Below are 14,720 nucleotides of genomic sequence, written 5' to 3' on the forward strand. Positions count from 1 at the left end.
ATGCTGTCTTCATGTTGGAGAAGGCAGGTGCACAGTGAGAACTGATCTGATATCAATCGTATAATGGCTGAAACCAGCAAGCCTGTGGTCAGCTGCAGTAAAAAGCTTGCGCTGACAGGAGCATACTTTCTGCCTAGGTTCACTGATTTCATTGTGGACAGCAACTTCGTACAACTTCACTCAAGAGCCTTGGATTCCATTGAAGGTAATGTCACCTTATTGCCTATTAGGCTTCCCTGGAACGTGGAGTCTACATTTTCTGCAGTTGCTTGGACCTTGAAGGAGGAAGTCCAGCTCAGCAGCCACAGCAACAGGCACCTGCCTTCTCCATAGCCATATGCAGTTGCACAGAGCAGAGGGATGGACATAGGGCTGCACCTTGAAGGAGGTGATACCCTCAGCACAGGGTCCGTAGGCCAAGGATCAACTTCCTTGAACTCTGAACAGCAATGCCTGTGAACTCTGAGGCTTTCATGGCAGGTAGTCATATAAATATGCATGCTCTTGGAAGAAGACCTCTGCCCAAGAGGAGCTGTCAAGGTGACCACAACTCTAATTTTCTTTATGTCAGGGTTCTCCCAGGTATCTGCTGGTGATATCTGTAGTATCTCCAAACTTGCAGCCCACAACTGCATTAGCCAGGTCACCGATGCCACCCAGAGGGCTGTCAGCTTTGCTTCCCAGCAGGTCTTTCACAGGTCCAGAAAGTCATAGACTACACTCATAGCAATGAAGGTGTCATCAGACCAGGCATATTTGCAAATTGGAAGGGTTTCCACTCCCTTAATGTGGAGCTAGTTTGTGACTCGGAAAGAGAATAGTGCAAGTGCACGCCAAGTATCCATGGAGCTGCCATGACTCTTTCGTACTTCAATAGCCTCATGTTCCATAGCTCCTTCCTCCACAAGGTAACCTCAATAGTTGGCTGCTGGTAGGCATGGGATATCCAGTCAAGATCTCGCTGCTGCCCCCAGTGAAGAATCCAATGACGGAGACATAGGAGTGGTACAACAGAAGCTCAAAATAAGGTTCTGCTGCCTTGAATGCTCTAGAGACACCATTCATTATGCTCCAGCAAGGGTCTCCAGGATTACAGTGGTTTGCTGTGCCCTGCACAACATGGCACTGCAGCGAGGGTTGGAGTTGGTGCCAGAGGACAGATGAGATTGGGAACAAATTAGAAAACATATTGTGCTTTGGCTTTCAAACATGAGACTAGGATGCATGTAGCTGCCTCTTGGGGCTTTCAGCATTAAGATCCGTGGAGGAGGAGGAGCATCCTGATGTGTCAGAGGAGGCTGCAATGACCTCGTCCAGGCACGCTTCATTTTAGAAGTGTGCTAGCCATATTGAAAGCTTCACATCACGATCCCTGTGCAAACTCCACCACACCCATCCAGTGATCAAATTCACACCCTTAACACCTCTTGAAGGCAGCTCATTACACTCACCAGAATGAAAATGAGCAGGATCAGTAGGAGATCCAAGGTAGAGACCATGATATTGAGTAGCTCGTATAAACTACATACAAGTAAAGAGCATCGGTGAAACATTAACAATGTCATGAGCACCTGAGTCAATCTCTTTGTGCAACTAAGGCCTTTTCCACATACAATTTTATTACTTCTTCATGATGCTCCCCTTGTGGCTTTAGTAGTGCTGAAGGCAGGCTGCTTGTTCCCCAGCCCTGACACATGAGATGCCTGTGGCAGATTCCCTTTGGGGTTTGGCATCCATGAGGGCCATGCCAAAGGTTCGCACATGTGCAGGGTCAGACTCAGTCATCGGGGCAGAACACAGCACGTGCAGCTGCTGGGGTGGAGGTGCATGGGCCGAGAAGTGGGGGGCGCTATGAGAAGAGCCCTCACTACCATGAGCTCTTTCTCCATTTTCCCTCTTTTGGCTCACCTGCACTTCTCTGCTAACTAAGAGCAGGAGAGTGTTTGGTTGCATGTCAGTTCAGCCACCAAGGCGAGGCTTTGATCAATGTTTTGTAAGCTAGCAGCCATGCAGTCCAAACGATTGGTGAGGACTAGATGTAGCCAATGGCCTGGCACATCTGATCCTCCCTGTTGTTGGCCACGCTTTCAACAAAGGTAGTCTTCAGGATAAGTGCCTAAGACATCATGGCATTCATGTTAGAGATGGACTCCTCCATTTTCTGTGTAATGTTGTGCACTACCTCTGGACAGGAACACACACATTTCCTGTTACTGCTCCACAAGTATCTGTTTAGTGTATGATTCTGCACCCAACTAATCAGAGCGTAAAGTGTCCTGCACCCTCTGAACTTTCCACTGCAGTCTGTCTCCAGCTCCTGTACGTGCTCCTCATCATGTGCCACTCTATCTATCTGAGAAGGCCCACCACAGTCTGCTGCTGAAGGGGCCACAGGAATCATGTGACAGGAATCAGATTGCGGGTCCTCTTCTGAGGGCTCCTCAGGCTCCACCTCATCTGTGCTGGCTCTGGCAATGCACCTTTGGGAGATCAAAGACATGAGTTGGTGTTGAATGTAGGTGAAGTAGTTACAGGATAGCATAGTGCAAATCATAGCATTCAACATATTGATAACATCAATTTCAACATGATTGACCATTAAGTGCCAAGTGGCAGTGCTATCACCAGGTCTTGGGTCACCCCATCCCTCTATCGCCAACTGCCTGTGCTTTTGCCATCCTGCTTACCTCCAGGGTTTCCTCTTCCATGGCTGCAGTTCTAGCCCCGATTTTCTGCCTCATCCTGGAGCTGTGGTCTTTCCTTTCTTGCAATGAGAAAAGGTGAAGAGTTTGAAAAATGAGAAGTGATTGCTCCTCTTGTTTGTCCTTTGAGGCAAAGATGACCGTGTTCATCATTTGGGGTGTTTGGTAGGGTTTCAGTGGGTACATAGGTGACTTCTAAGACTGATCTGCACCCAGAAGTTTCTGCTGCAAATAGAACATGACACTGCAGACAGTTGAGTTTTGGATGGTTGCTGGCTTGGGAGTTCCTCTCCTTGCATTTTCTCTCTGTTTCTGAGATGCACTCGCTTTCGAAGGAGGCTGCACCTTTTTATTTGGTTGGACCTGGTGCAGCGATCCTTGGCGAGCTTCTCCTGGGATTCAAAGTTGAATGCTAAAGATGGAGAGTAAACATTTGAAGAGGGTAACTATTAGGAATAGGAACAAGAGGTCAGTAGGTTGAGGAGGAGTGTGCATGATGTCTGTTGAGATGGCGATTTGAGGAAGAGGCTGGAAAAAAGGAGTATGTTTGATAGCAAGATGTGTCAATTGGGGAGTACTGTGCAAGTGAATGCCAGGGAGGTGACAAATGCCAGCTGCAATTTGCAGGACACTCACCTTGCCAAATCTCATGAGCAACGCACTCTCTCATTCTTTGAGAGTGAGTGACTGATTTGTTTAAATGTGTAGCCCGTTTAAATTTTTTTGCACTGCAACTTAAGGGGGCTAACGCGTGTGCACCCTGCATGGAAACTTTAGAGTTGCTACACAACCACGCAACTTAGAGGAAACATTACTAATGAGGCCATTAAACCTTTTCCTGCAATGGGCCCAGGTCCTCGACACTACACTTTGGCTACTGACAGCTCTGTGACTCATAGCCATGCCTGCTTTGTGAGGCTGTTGGCCTCCTGCCATCCTCACGGAAGAAAACTTTTGTCCTTGCCCTTACTGCATCAATCATCACCTCCAGGGAAGAGTCTGAACCAGTGGGCAGCCTTTCCACATTTTCCACCCCTGCAGCAGTTCTTTGCTCCTTCATACTGAATTGTATGCTGTAATCACTGCTTCTGTTGGGAGTCCTGCTGAGGTCCTTTTAAATCGAGATCCTTCATTGCTTATTTGGGAACATCATCCAGTACACCCTCCCTGATTGGAGAAACCAGAGGCAGAAGGACAGTCAGTTTGTTCTGGGAAAGGGCAACGGCAAGGCACACAATGTAGGTGGTTAGGTTCCTAACTCAAAAATAGTCCTTGCCAGAATGGAGAGATTTAAGTAGAGAAGATTTCACCCTTTGTATTTTGGGAAGTGCTTGGATAAGAAACTGATTGCTGGGTAGTAAATAAGAAGAACTCGTTGGAGGAGTTATTTATCAGTAGATGAAAGTACTTAGTAAAGTGTCTCAGAGCTTGGTGTTAAGACTACTTCCGTTCTTGATTTACATTAATGACCTGGATTCAGAAACTTGATGAAAAGTGGTCAAATTTGCAGATGATAAAAAAATAGGATAAGCAGTGTATGTGAGTCAACAGAATAATTATGTAAAATTTTAATGCAGACAAGTGTATAAGTTACTTGTGAAAAGGAAAAATAGACACAATATACAGACTCCATAAATGTTGTTAATATAGCTGAGGATGAAACTGAAAGAAACCTAGGAGTCTTGGAGAATGCAAAACTAAGCATGTCCAACTTGTACAGAGCAGCAATCAACAAGAGCAATAGAATGTTGAATTTCATAGCCAAGAATAATATATAGATCATAGGAGGCATCGAACAATTGTTGCAACGTTCTGTTCCAACTTCACCTTATTAAGTCCAGTTCTGGTCACCAAAAAACAAGAGAGGCAGTGCAGACGAACACCATGGCAGATCCCTAGTGTCAAGTGTCAGAAATATGAAGACAAGATAGCTTTGGTCTTTTTAGCCTGGAAAGGAGACATCTGAAAGGTGACTTTGTAAAATCTTGTACCCCTAATCACCATATTATTGGACTACATTAGGCAATTGCAGGACAGAAAATCTATCCTCTGAAAACAATGTGTGAGAAATATTAGAATTTAACTGCATCGAGCATTAATGTTCAACCATCCTTATTTTCTATATGATTCTGATGCATTATAAATTGTGTTTTCAATTATATAAATGCAATTTCTGTGTAAATATAACATGATTGCACAGAACATTTTATGTAAAATAAAAATCACTGCAAGAAGTATTTTTTTCCTGAACAATGTAAAGTAATCTATGCAATTCATCCCGTTATTTCAGAAAGGTTAAGAAAAGAAGTGATTTGCACACCGTAATCCTTTATTTGAACGCTAATAATGAAATGTTTAGGAACATATCATAAGAAATAGGAGCAGGAATAGGCCATATAACTCCTCAGGTCTACTCTGCCATTCAATGGGATCATGGCTGATCTAACCTTGACCTCAGCTCTACTTTCCTGCCTGTTTCCCATAAACATTGACTTCCCTATACTTCAAGAATCTGTCCATCTCAGTCTTGATCAGTGAGCTTGCACACGAGCAGGGGAGAGACCTCATCCTGAGTGAGACACAGCCAGAGTGAGTGTGGGTATTGGCAATTTGGTGCACAGTGGGAATTGAACTGAGAGTGGTCTTGCCCTGCTGCAGCAGTGGAGGCTACAAGGGAGAGAAATGACTGGTAAGTAGTGGCTAAGGTCGGGTAAGTATTTACTACTTTCATCGCTTATAGTTTAAGGTCTTTTTGTGGTTTATAGTTTGTATATTCTGTAGTAACGAGGATCAGGAATGAAGGGCCCCAGAGTAATTGATTTAAAAGGTTTAATTTAAAGGAAAAAGTCATGGCAGGAGAGCTCAAATGGTGTGGTGTGCTCCATGTGGGAAGCCAGGAACATTTCCAGTGCCCAGGACCAGCATGTATGCAGGAAGTGTGTCCAGCTGCAGCTCCTGGAAGCTCGGGTTTCAGAACTGGAATGGCAGCTGGGGACATTGTGGAGCATCCGCAAGTCTGAGAGCATCATGGGTAGCACGTTTAGAGAGGTGGTCACACCGAAGATGAAGGGACTTGAGGAAGGAAGGGAATAGATGACCACCAGGCAGTCCAAGAGAAACAGGCAGGTAGTTCAGGAGTCCCCTGGGGTCCCGCTCGCAAATCGGTATTCCATTTTGGAGGCTGATGAGGGCACTGGTTCCTGTAGGGATTGCAGACAGAGCAAAGCTTCTGGCACCACAAGCAGCCTGTCTGCACAGGAGGGGAGAAGAGAGGAAGAGCAATAGTAATAGGGGATTCTATAGTCAGGGGAACAGATAGGTGCTACGGTGGCCGTCAACGTGACTCCAGGATGATGTGCTGCCTCCCTGGTGCCAAGGTCTGGGATGTCTTTGAATGGCTGCAGGGCATCCTGAAGGGGGAGGGTGATAAGGCAGAGGTCATGGTACATGTTGGTACCAATGAAATAGGTAGACAGAGGGATGAGGTCTTGCATCAAGAATTATGTGAGTTAGGCAGTAGACCGAAAAGCAGGACCTCTCGGATTGTAATCTCTGGAATACTCCCAGTGTCACGTGCTAGCGAGCAGAGAAATAGGAGAGTAGCGCAGATGGCTTAAGAGTTGGTGCAGGAGGGAGGGTTTTAGATTCCTGGATCACTGGGACCGTTTCTGAGGAAGGTGGGACCTGTACAAGCGAGACGGTCTACATCTGAACCAGAGCGGGACTAACATCCTTGCGGGCGGGTTTGCTAGTGCTGTTGGGAGGAGTTTAAACTAATTCGGCAGGGGAGGGGACACAAAATGTTAGCACAATAGGGACACATCATAATACAGTAAAACAATCAAGTCAGAGAGAGTACAGCTGCATTAAGTTTCAAGGGAGTAAGGCAAGGCTGGATGGCCTCTACTTTAATGCCAGGAGTATTACAGGTAAAACGGATAAGTTAAGGGTGAGGATTGACACGTGGAATTATGATATAGTAGCCATCACAGAAACATGATTGAGGGAGGGGCAGGATTGGCAGCTCAACATTCCGGGATATAGAATCTTCAGGTGAGACAGGAGAGGGGGTAAAAGAGGAGGAGGCATTGCATTATTAGTTAAGGAGTCAGTTACGGCAGTAAAGAGAGATGATATCTTGGAGGAGGCATCGAATGAAGCTTTGTGGGTAGACCTTAGGAATAAAAAAGGGGCAGCCACATTATTAGGTGTTTATTTTAGACCCCCAGATAGTCAGCGGGAAATTGAGGAGCAAATATGTGCACAATTTGCGGAGGTGTGCAAAAACAATAAATTATATTAGGTGATTCCAACTTTCCCAACATTAATTGATAGACATAGTGTTAACGCCTTGGATGGAGTGAATTTCTTAAAATGTGTACAGGAGAACTTTTTAGGTCAATATGTAGAATGGTCCACAAGGGATGGCGCAGTGCTGGACCTAATTCTGGGGAATGAAGCCTGACAGATAGCTGAGGTGGTGATGGGAGAGCATTTTAGTGATAGCGACCACAACATGGTATAATTTAAGCTTGTTATGGACAAAGAAATAGACAAGTTGCAAAAAAATGTTTTGGATTGCGGGAGAGCGTATTTTAGTAAAATAAGGCAGGATCTGGCCAAGGTAGACTGGGAACAGCTACTTGTGGGGAAATCTACAGAAGAGCAGTGAGGGATGTTCAAAAAGGAAATGGGGAGGGTACAGGCTCAACATGTTCCCTCTAGGGTGATAAGAAGGAGTAACAAGCCCAGTGAACCATGGATGACTAGAGATATTCAGGATACAATGAGAAGGAAAAGAGAGGCTTTTAGCAGGTACAAGGGGAGCAAATCAGTGGAGGCATTAGTGGAGTACAGAAAGTGCAGGGTGGAACTTAAGAAAGCAATTAGGAGAGCAAAGAGGGGATATGAGAAAGCTCTGGCTGGTAGAAGTAGGGAAAATCCCAAGGTATTCCATAAGCATATCAATGGGAAGAGGATAACCAGGGAAAGAGTAAGGCCCATTAGGGACCAAGGGGGCAATCTAGAGGACATCTGTAGAGTGTTGAACGAATACTTCACATCCGTCTTCACCCAAGAGAATGAGGATGAAGGTATGGAACTCGGGAAGAGAGACTGCGAGGTTCTTGAGCCGATTGATATAGGGAGTGACAAGGTATTAGAGGTGTTGGCAGGCTTAAAAGTGGACAAATCTCCAGGTCTGGATGATTTGTGTCCCAGACTGCTGAGGGAGGCAAGGGAGGAGATCACAGGGGCTCTGACCCAAATTTTTAATTCCTCTCTGGCCACGGAGGAGGTGCCAGAGGACTGGAGAACAGCTAATGCGGTTCCGCTATTTAAGAAGGGTTGTAGGGATAAGCCAGGGAACTACGGACCAGTGAGTCTCACATCAGTGGTAGGTAAACTATTGGAGAAAGTTCTGTAGGAGATAATTTATCTCCATTTGGAGAGGCAAGGTTTGATCAGGGATAGCCAGCATGGCTTTGTCAGAGGGAGGTCATGCCTAACAAATTTGATTGAATTTTTTGAGCAGGTGACCAGGTGTATAGATGACGGTAGTGCAGTTGATGTAGTTTATATGGATTTCTGCAAAGCCTTTGACAAGATCCCACATGAGAGACTTATAAAGAAGGCAAATGCACATGGGATACAGGGTAATTTGATAAGGTGGATTCAAAATTGGCTTAGTTGTAGGAGACAGAGGATGATGACAGAAGGCTGCTTTAGTGACTGAAGGCCGGGTCCAGTGGCGTACCACAGGGATCTGTGCTGGCTCGCCTGTTATTCATCATTCATATAAACGACATAGATGACTATGTGGGGGGTAGGATTAGTAAGTTTGCAGATGACACAAAGATTGGCCGGGAGGTTAACAGTGAGGTTGAATGTCTTGGGCTACAGGAAGATATAGATGGGATGGTCAAATGGGCAGATGAGTGGCAAATGGAATTTAACCCTGAAAAGTGTGAGCTGATACACTTTGGAAGGAGTAATTTGACAGGGAAGTATTCAATGAACAGCATGACACTAGGAAGTTCTGAGGAACAAAGGGACCTTGGCGTGTGTGTCCATAGATCTCAAGGCAGAGGAGCATGTTAGTGGGGTGGTGAAAAAGGCATATGGGACACTTGCCTTTATCAATCGAGGCATAGATTACAAAAGTAGGGAGGTCATGTTGGAGTTGTATAGAACCTTGGTGAGGCCACAGCTGGAGTACTGTGTGCAGTTCTGGTCGCCACATTATAGGAAGGATGTGATTGCACTGGAGGGAGTGCTGAGGAGATTTGCCTGGGATGAAACATTTAAGTTATGAAGAGAGGTTGGATAGACTTGGGTTGTTTTCGTTGGAGCAGAGAAGACCGAGGGGAGACCTGATCGAGGTGTACAAGATTATGAGGGGCATGGACAGGCTGGATAGGGAGAGGCCGTTCCCCTTAGTTGAAGGGTCAGTCATGAGGGGACACAAGTTCAAGATGAAGGGCAGGAGGTTTAGGGGCGATGTGAGGAAAAACGTTTTTACCCAGAGGGTGGTGACGGTCTGGAATGCATTGCCTGGGAGAGTGGAGGAGGCGGGTTGCCTCATATCCTTTAAAAAGTACCTGGGTGAGCACTTGGCACGTCATAACATTCAAGGCTATGGGCCAAGTGCTGGTAAATGGGATTAGGTAGGTAGGTCAGGTGTTTCTCATGTGTCGGTGCAGACTCGATGGGCCGAAGGGCCTCTTCTGCACTGTGTGATTCTGTGAATATGTTCAATTACCCAGCCTCTGCAGTTCTTTGAAGTAGTGAATTCCAAAGATCCACGATTCTAAGAAAAGAAATTCCTCTTCATCTCCATCTTAAATGAGAGTCCCCTTATTTTTAAACTGTGCTTCTAGTTCTAGATTTTCCCACGAGGGCAAACATTCAGTCAGCAACTATCCTGTCAAGCCCCCTCAGAATATTATGTTTCAATAAGATCACCTCTCATTCTTCTAAACTTCAATGAGTATGGGCCCAACTTGCTGAACCTTTCTTCATAAGACAACCACTTCATCCCAGGAATCAACCGAGTGAATCTTCTGTGAAGTGTCTCCAATGCAAATACATCCCTCCTTAAATAAGGAGACCAAAACTGTACATTAGTCTCACCAATGTACAGTTGTAGCAAGACTTCCCTACTTTTAGACTCCATCCCACTTGCAATAAAGGCCAACATTCCATTTCTTTTCCTAATTACTTGCTGGTCCTGCATGCTAACCTTTTATATTGTGACTGCACGTCAAACTGGATAACCTCATATTTTTCCATATTATGTTCCTCTGCCAGATTTTTCACTTTCATTTAACCTATCTTTAACCAATTGCAGGTTCTTTGTGTCCTTCTCACAACTTGTTTTCCCACCTATCTTTGTATTGCAAAATTGGCTTTAATGCATTAGATCCCTTCATCCAAGTCATTAATATAGACTGTAAATAGTTGTCGCCCCAGCATTAATCCCTGTGGTACCCCGCTAGTTACAGTTTACCTACCTGAAAATGACCCATTCACCTCAACTCTGTTTTCTGTTAGTTTGCCAATCCTCTATCTGTGATAATCTTTTACCCCCAATCTCTTATCTCATGCAGTAACATTTTGTTATTGAATGCCTTTTGGAAACTAAATATATTACATCCACTGGTTCCCCTTTTTCCACCCTGATTGTTATATCCTAAAAGAACTCTAATAAATTTGTGAAACATGATTTCCCTTCATTAAACTATGTTGACTTTGTTTGATTGTAATATGATTTTCTGTATGCCCTACTACTACTACTTTAATAATGGATTCCAGCATTTTCCCAATGACAAATTTTAGGCAAATTAGCCTGCAGTTTCCTACTTTCTGTCTCCCTCCCTTCTTGAATAAGTGTGTTATGTTTGTGATTTTCTAATCTGCTGGCGCCTTTCCAGAATCTAGGAAAGCTTGGAAGATTACACCCAATACATCCATTATCTCTGTAGCCACTTCCTTTAAGATGCTAGGATACAGGTCATCAGCCCAAGAGACTTGTCAGCCTTTAGCCCCATAAGTTTACCTAGTACTTTTTCTCTGTTGACAAAGACTATTTTAAGCTCTTCCCTCTTTTCTGTCCCCTGATTTTCTTCTATTAATTGGGATGCTTTCAGTGTCTTATATTGTGAAGAAAGATACAAAATATTTGTTTAAAGTTTTCCCATTATTAATTCCCAACTCTCAAATTCTAAGAGACCACTGTTTACTTTAGCTACTCTCTTTCTTTTCATATACTTGTAAAAGCTCTTATTCTGTTTTTCCTTATATATTCCCTGCTAGTTTTCACTTAATCTACTTTCTCCCTCCTGTTTTTTTGTCATCCTTGCTGGTTTCTAAACATTACCCCAATCTTCTGACCTACACTAAACTTCACAACAGTATTTGCCTTTTCTTTCAATTTGATAACATCTTTAAATTCCTTAGTTGGCCACGGATAGTTCATCCTTCTTGTAGAGTCTTTCTTTCTCCATGAAATATATTTTTGTTGAGAATTATGAAATATTTCCTTAAATGCCCGCCACTACTTATCTACTGTTTTACCTATTAATCTATTTTCCCAGTCCTCTCTAGCCAGCTCTGCCTTCATACCCCTGTAATTGCCTTTATTTAAGTTTAAGACATTAGTTTGAGACCCAAATTTCTCACCCTCAAAATGCATAATGTTATGATCACTTATTGTGCCTGCACTGCCCTTATCCTGACTCGCACCAAGTCCTGTTTATCCACCACCCCTAAACTATGTTAGCTCCTGGTCTACAATTTTAGAACTCATTATCGTTTACAAATCCCTCTATGGCCTTGCAGCCCGCCAGTTCTGTAATTTCCTCCAGCCCCACAACCCCTAGAAATATCTGCACTCTTTTATTCTTGCTTTTTAACGCAACTGTAGTTTAATTATTCCCCTATTGGCAGCTGTGACTTCAGCTGCCTGGGCCCAAAGCTCCAGAATAAGGCTCAGATAGACAGATTTTTGGTCTCTCAGGGAATCGAGGGATCTGGATGTTCTTGTGCATGAAACACAAAAGGTTAGCATGCAGGTGCAGCTAGTAATTAAGAAGGCAAATGGAATTTTGGCCTGTATTGCTAGAGGGTTGGAGTTTAAAAATAGGGAAGTCTTGTTACAACTGTACAGGGTGTTGGTGAGGCCGCACCTGGAGTACTGTGTACAGTTTTGGTCCCCATATTTAAGAAAGGATATACTGGCATTGGAGGCAGTTCAAAAGAGATTCACTAGGCTGATTCCTGGGATGAAGTTGGCTAAACAGTTTGGGCCTTTATTCATTAGAGTTTAGAAGAATGAGAGGTGATCTTATTGAAACATACAAGATTCTGAGGGGTCTTGAGAGGATAGATGTTGAAAAGATGTTTCCACTAGGAGGGGAATCTCGAACTAGGGGACATAGTTACAGAGTAAGGGGACACTCATTTAAAACTGAGATGCAAAGGACTTTCTTCTCTCAAAGGGTAGCGAATGTCTGGAATTCTCTACCTCAGCGAGTTGTGGAGGCTAGATCACTGAAAGTATTTAAAGAGAAAGTAGGTAGATTTTTAAAATATCGGGGAGTTGAGGGCTATGAGGAGCTGGCACGACAAAGTTGAGGCCTGGGGCAGATCAGCTGTGATCTTATTGAATGGCAGGGCAGGCTTGAGGGGCTGAATGGCCCACTCCTGCTCCTATTTCTTATGTTCCTATATGGGGCAGGAAAGTAGAGTTGAAGCCCAAGATCAGCCATGATCGTATTGAATGGCGAAAGAGGCTCGACAGGCCATGTAGTCTACTCCTCCTATTTCTTTGTTCTTGTGTTCTTGCTGAGAGGATCCTTTACTTGAGATCATTAATTAATCCTGTCTGATTACACATTACCAGATCTAAAATAGCCTGTTCTCTGGTTGGTTCCACAACATATTATTCTAAGAACTGCCCTGGATACACTCTGTGAACTCGTCCTCAAGGGTACTTTTGCCAGTTTGGTTTATCCAATCTGTATAAAGATTAAAGTCATCCACGATTATTGCAGTCCCTTTCTGTAAAGCTCCCATTATTTCTTGACTCATACTGTCTTACGGTGTAGTTACTGTTAATAGGCCTATAGCCTACGCCCACCAATAACTTGTTTCCCTTGCTATTTCTTATGTCCATCCAAACTGATTCTAGATCTTGTATTGATTTAGATCTTGTACTGATTTAACCTTTTATGCACAGAGCTACACTGCCTCCTTTTCCTTTCTGCCTAAACTTCCAAAATGCCAAGTGTCCCGAATATTCAATTCTTAGCCTTGCTCACCTTGCAACCAGGACTGGAGATCGATTGCGTGCTTCTTTTAAGGATCTTTTTAATGCATCTCAATTCTCTTTGTTGCATCAACCGTTTTGTATTATATTCTGTTTTTGAAAGCAGTATTTTTATTCTGCAATGCTTTCTGTCAAATTGAACTTTATTTTCCTATTTTGCATATATTTTTGGAACATATTCTGTTCTAATGTTTCTACTTATCCTAAACTGGGAGACAAGAGTCCCTAAATGGAAAAGAAGATTTCTGACCTGGAAAGGCCAGGAATTTGGGAGCTGGCATGCTTTCTTCTGGAGACCATGTGAAGGTCACAACCTTTTGATTACCTTTGAGAAAGGTAATCGATCAGGGAGACCTCTTCCATTGGAAAGCAGAAGCTATAAGAAGTTTTTCATCATGACCTACTCATTCTCCTTTCTGCCATCATAGCAGCATGGACAGCAGCAATTTCAAGGATAATCCCTTTTGTAATTCCGCTGTTTCCAATGGGATCTTAAGATGTAGATGTGTACTTATCCTTGAATCACTGTATTGTATGCAGTGTATAGATTTTTATATTTTTTTCGATCAAACCTTTAATCAACTCTGGTAAAGGGTCCCACCCGAAATGTTCACCTGTCTTTTCTCTTTTCCGTTTCTGACAGATCAACTGTGAAAGGGTTGAAATCGTTAGTTAAATGTCTTAAGTAAGAAATAACATTTGAATTAGAAGGCAGACTCAGCAGATGCACTCAAGACAGGATAAACAAGCTACTAGAACAAAGGGCAAGGTCAGGGAGTGGGTGTTGAAAGTGGGATGCGGCCAGATGTGGAAGTTAATGCATATGTGAGAACAAGGCCTGGTAAATGTAAAAACAGAAAATAAGTAACTAAGGCCAGAGACATCTACTGAGCACGTGATTATAAGTTGATAAGAATAGAATTGTGTAGCCACAGGGCTGCGTGACTGAATTTATATATAAGAAATGGGTTTTGTATGTGCTAACAGAGTACTGTCTTAGACTGCCTAAGGCGGACTCTCCCTGCATATGCTTGAATAAACGATCGAAGCCTGTTCCTGAGTCTCCTGGCGTTTATTGAATCGCATCACAACAAAACTGCATATTTCCAACATTTTCTGTTTTTGCTTAAGATATTGACCTGAGGAGAATAGTCAACAGCCTAAGGCAAATATTGATAGATTACAAGATATAGACAGAATATCATCAATTTGAACTGGTTTATGTTTTTCTGTTGATACAGACGGGTCTAGAACGTGCTGTCAGTCATCTTCAGTACATAGCATGGCCTGATCACGGTGTTCCTGATGACTCAACGGATTTCTTTGACTTTGTGACTTGTGTGAGACAGAAAAGAATCGGAAGAGACAATGAGCCAGTTATTGTTCATTGCAGGTACTTATTTTCTTTTCAGCAGGGAAGACAATTATGTACGCTCTCTTGCTGAGTCTGGCTGCAGCTACAAGGTAGATCTGCAGGAATACTTGACACCCCCTCTATTGTCTCAATAATGAAGCCTTATCCTCAGGTAGAGAACGATGACATCTGCTACAGCAGGCCATGGTTTCCTTACTAAATTAACATCCCGTTGTTTTGAGCAAAAAGCTTTTAATAGTATCCATTAGTGTTGGCTAGTATAACACTGTTTTAAAGTTTCTTAAGTTTATTAGAGCTGCAGCTTTTAAGTGCTTCT

The 14,720-nt window shown here is 43.5% G+C and overlaps 1 protein-coding gene across 2 annotated transcripts in view; it reads left to right on the plus strand.

Annotated features, from left to right (window-relative positions):
* LOC144678765 (tyrosine-protein phosphatase non-receptor type 3-like) overlaps positions 1–14,720 on the plus strand; it is a 252,812-nt gene that overhangs the window by 220,356 nt on the left and 17,736 nt on the right. For both annotated transcript variants that reach the window (XM_078538644.1, XM_078538642.1), the window contains one exon: positions 14,271–14,422. In XM_078538644.1, the coding sequence (XP_078394770.1) occupies positions 14,271–14,422 (152 nt within the window). The remainder of the gene's footprint in view (positions 1–14,270; positions 14,423–14,720) is intronic.

This window comes from Cetorhinus maximus, chromosome 3 (genome assembly GCF_964194155.1).
Source record: "Cetorhinus maximus chromosome 3, sCetMax3.hap1.1, whole genome shotgun sequence".
In the NCBI taxonomy this organism is placed as follows: domain Eukaryota; kingdom Metazoa; phylum Chordata; class Chondrichthyes; order Lamniformes; family Cetorhinidae; genus Cetorhinus; species Cetorhinus maximus.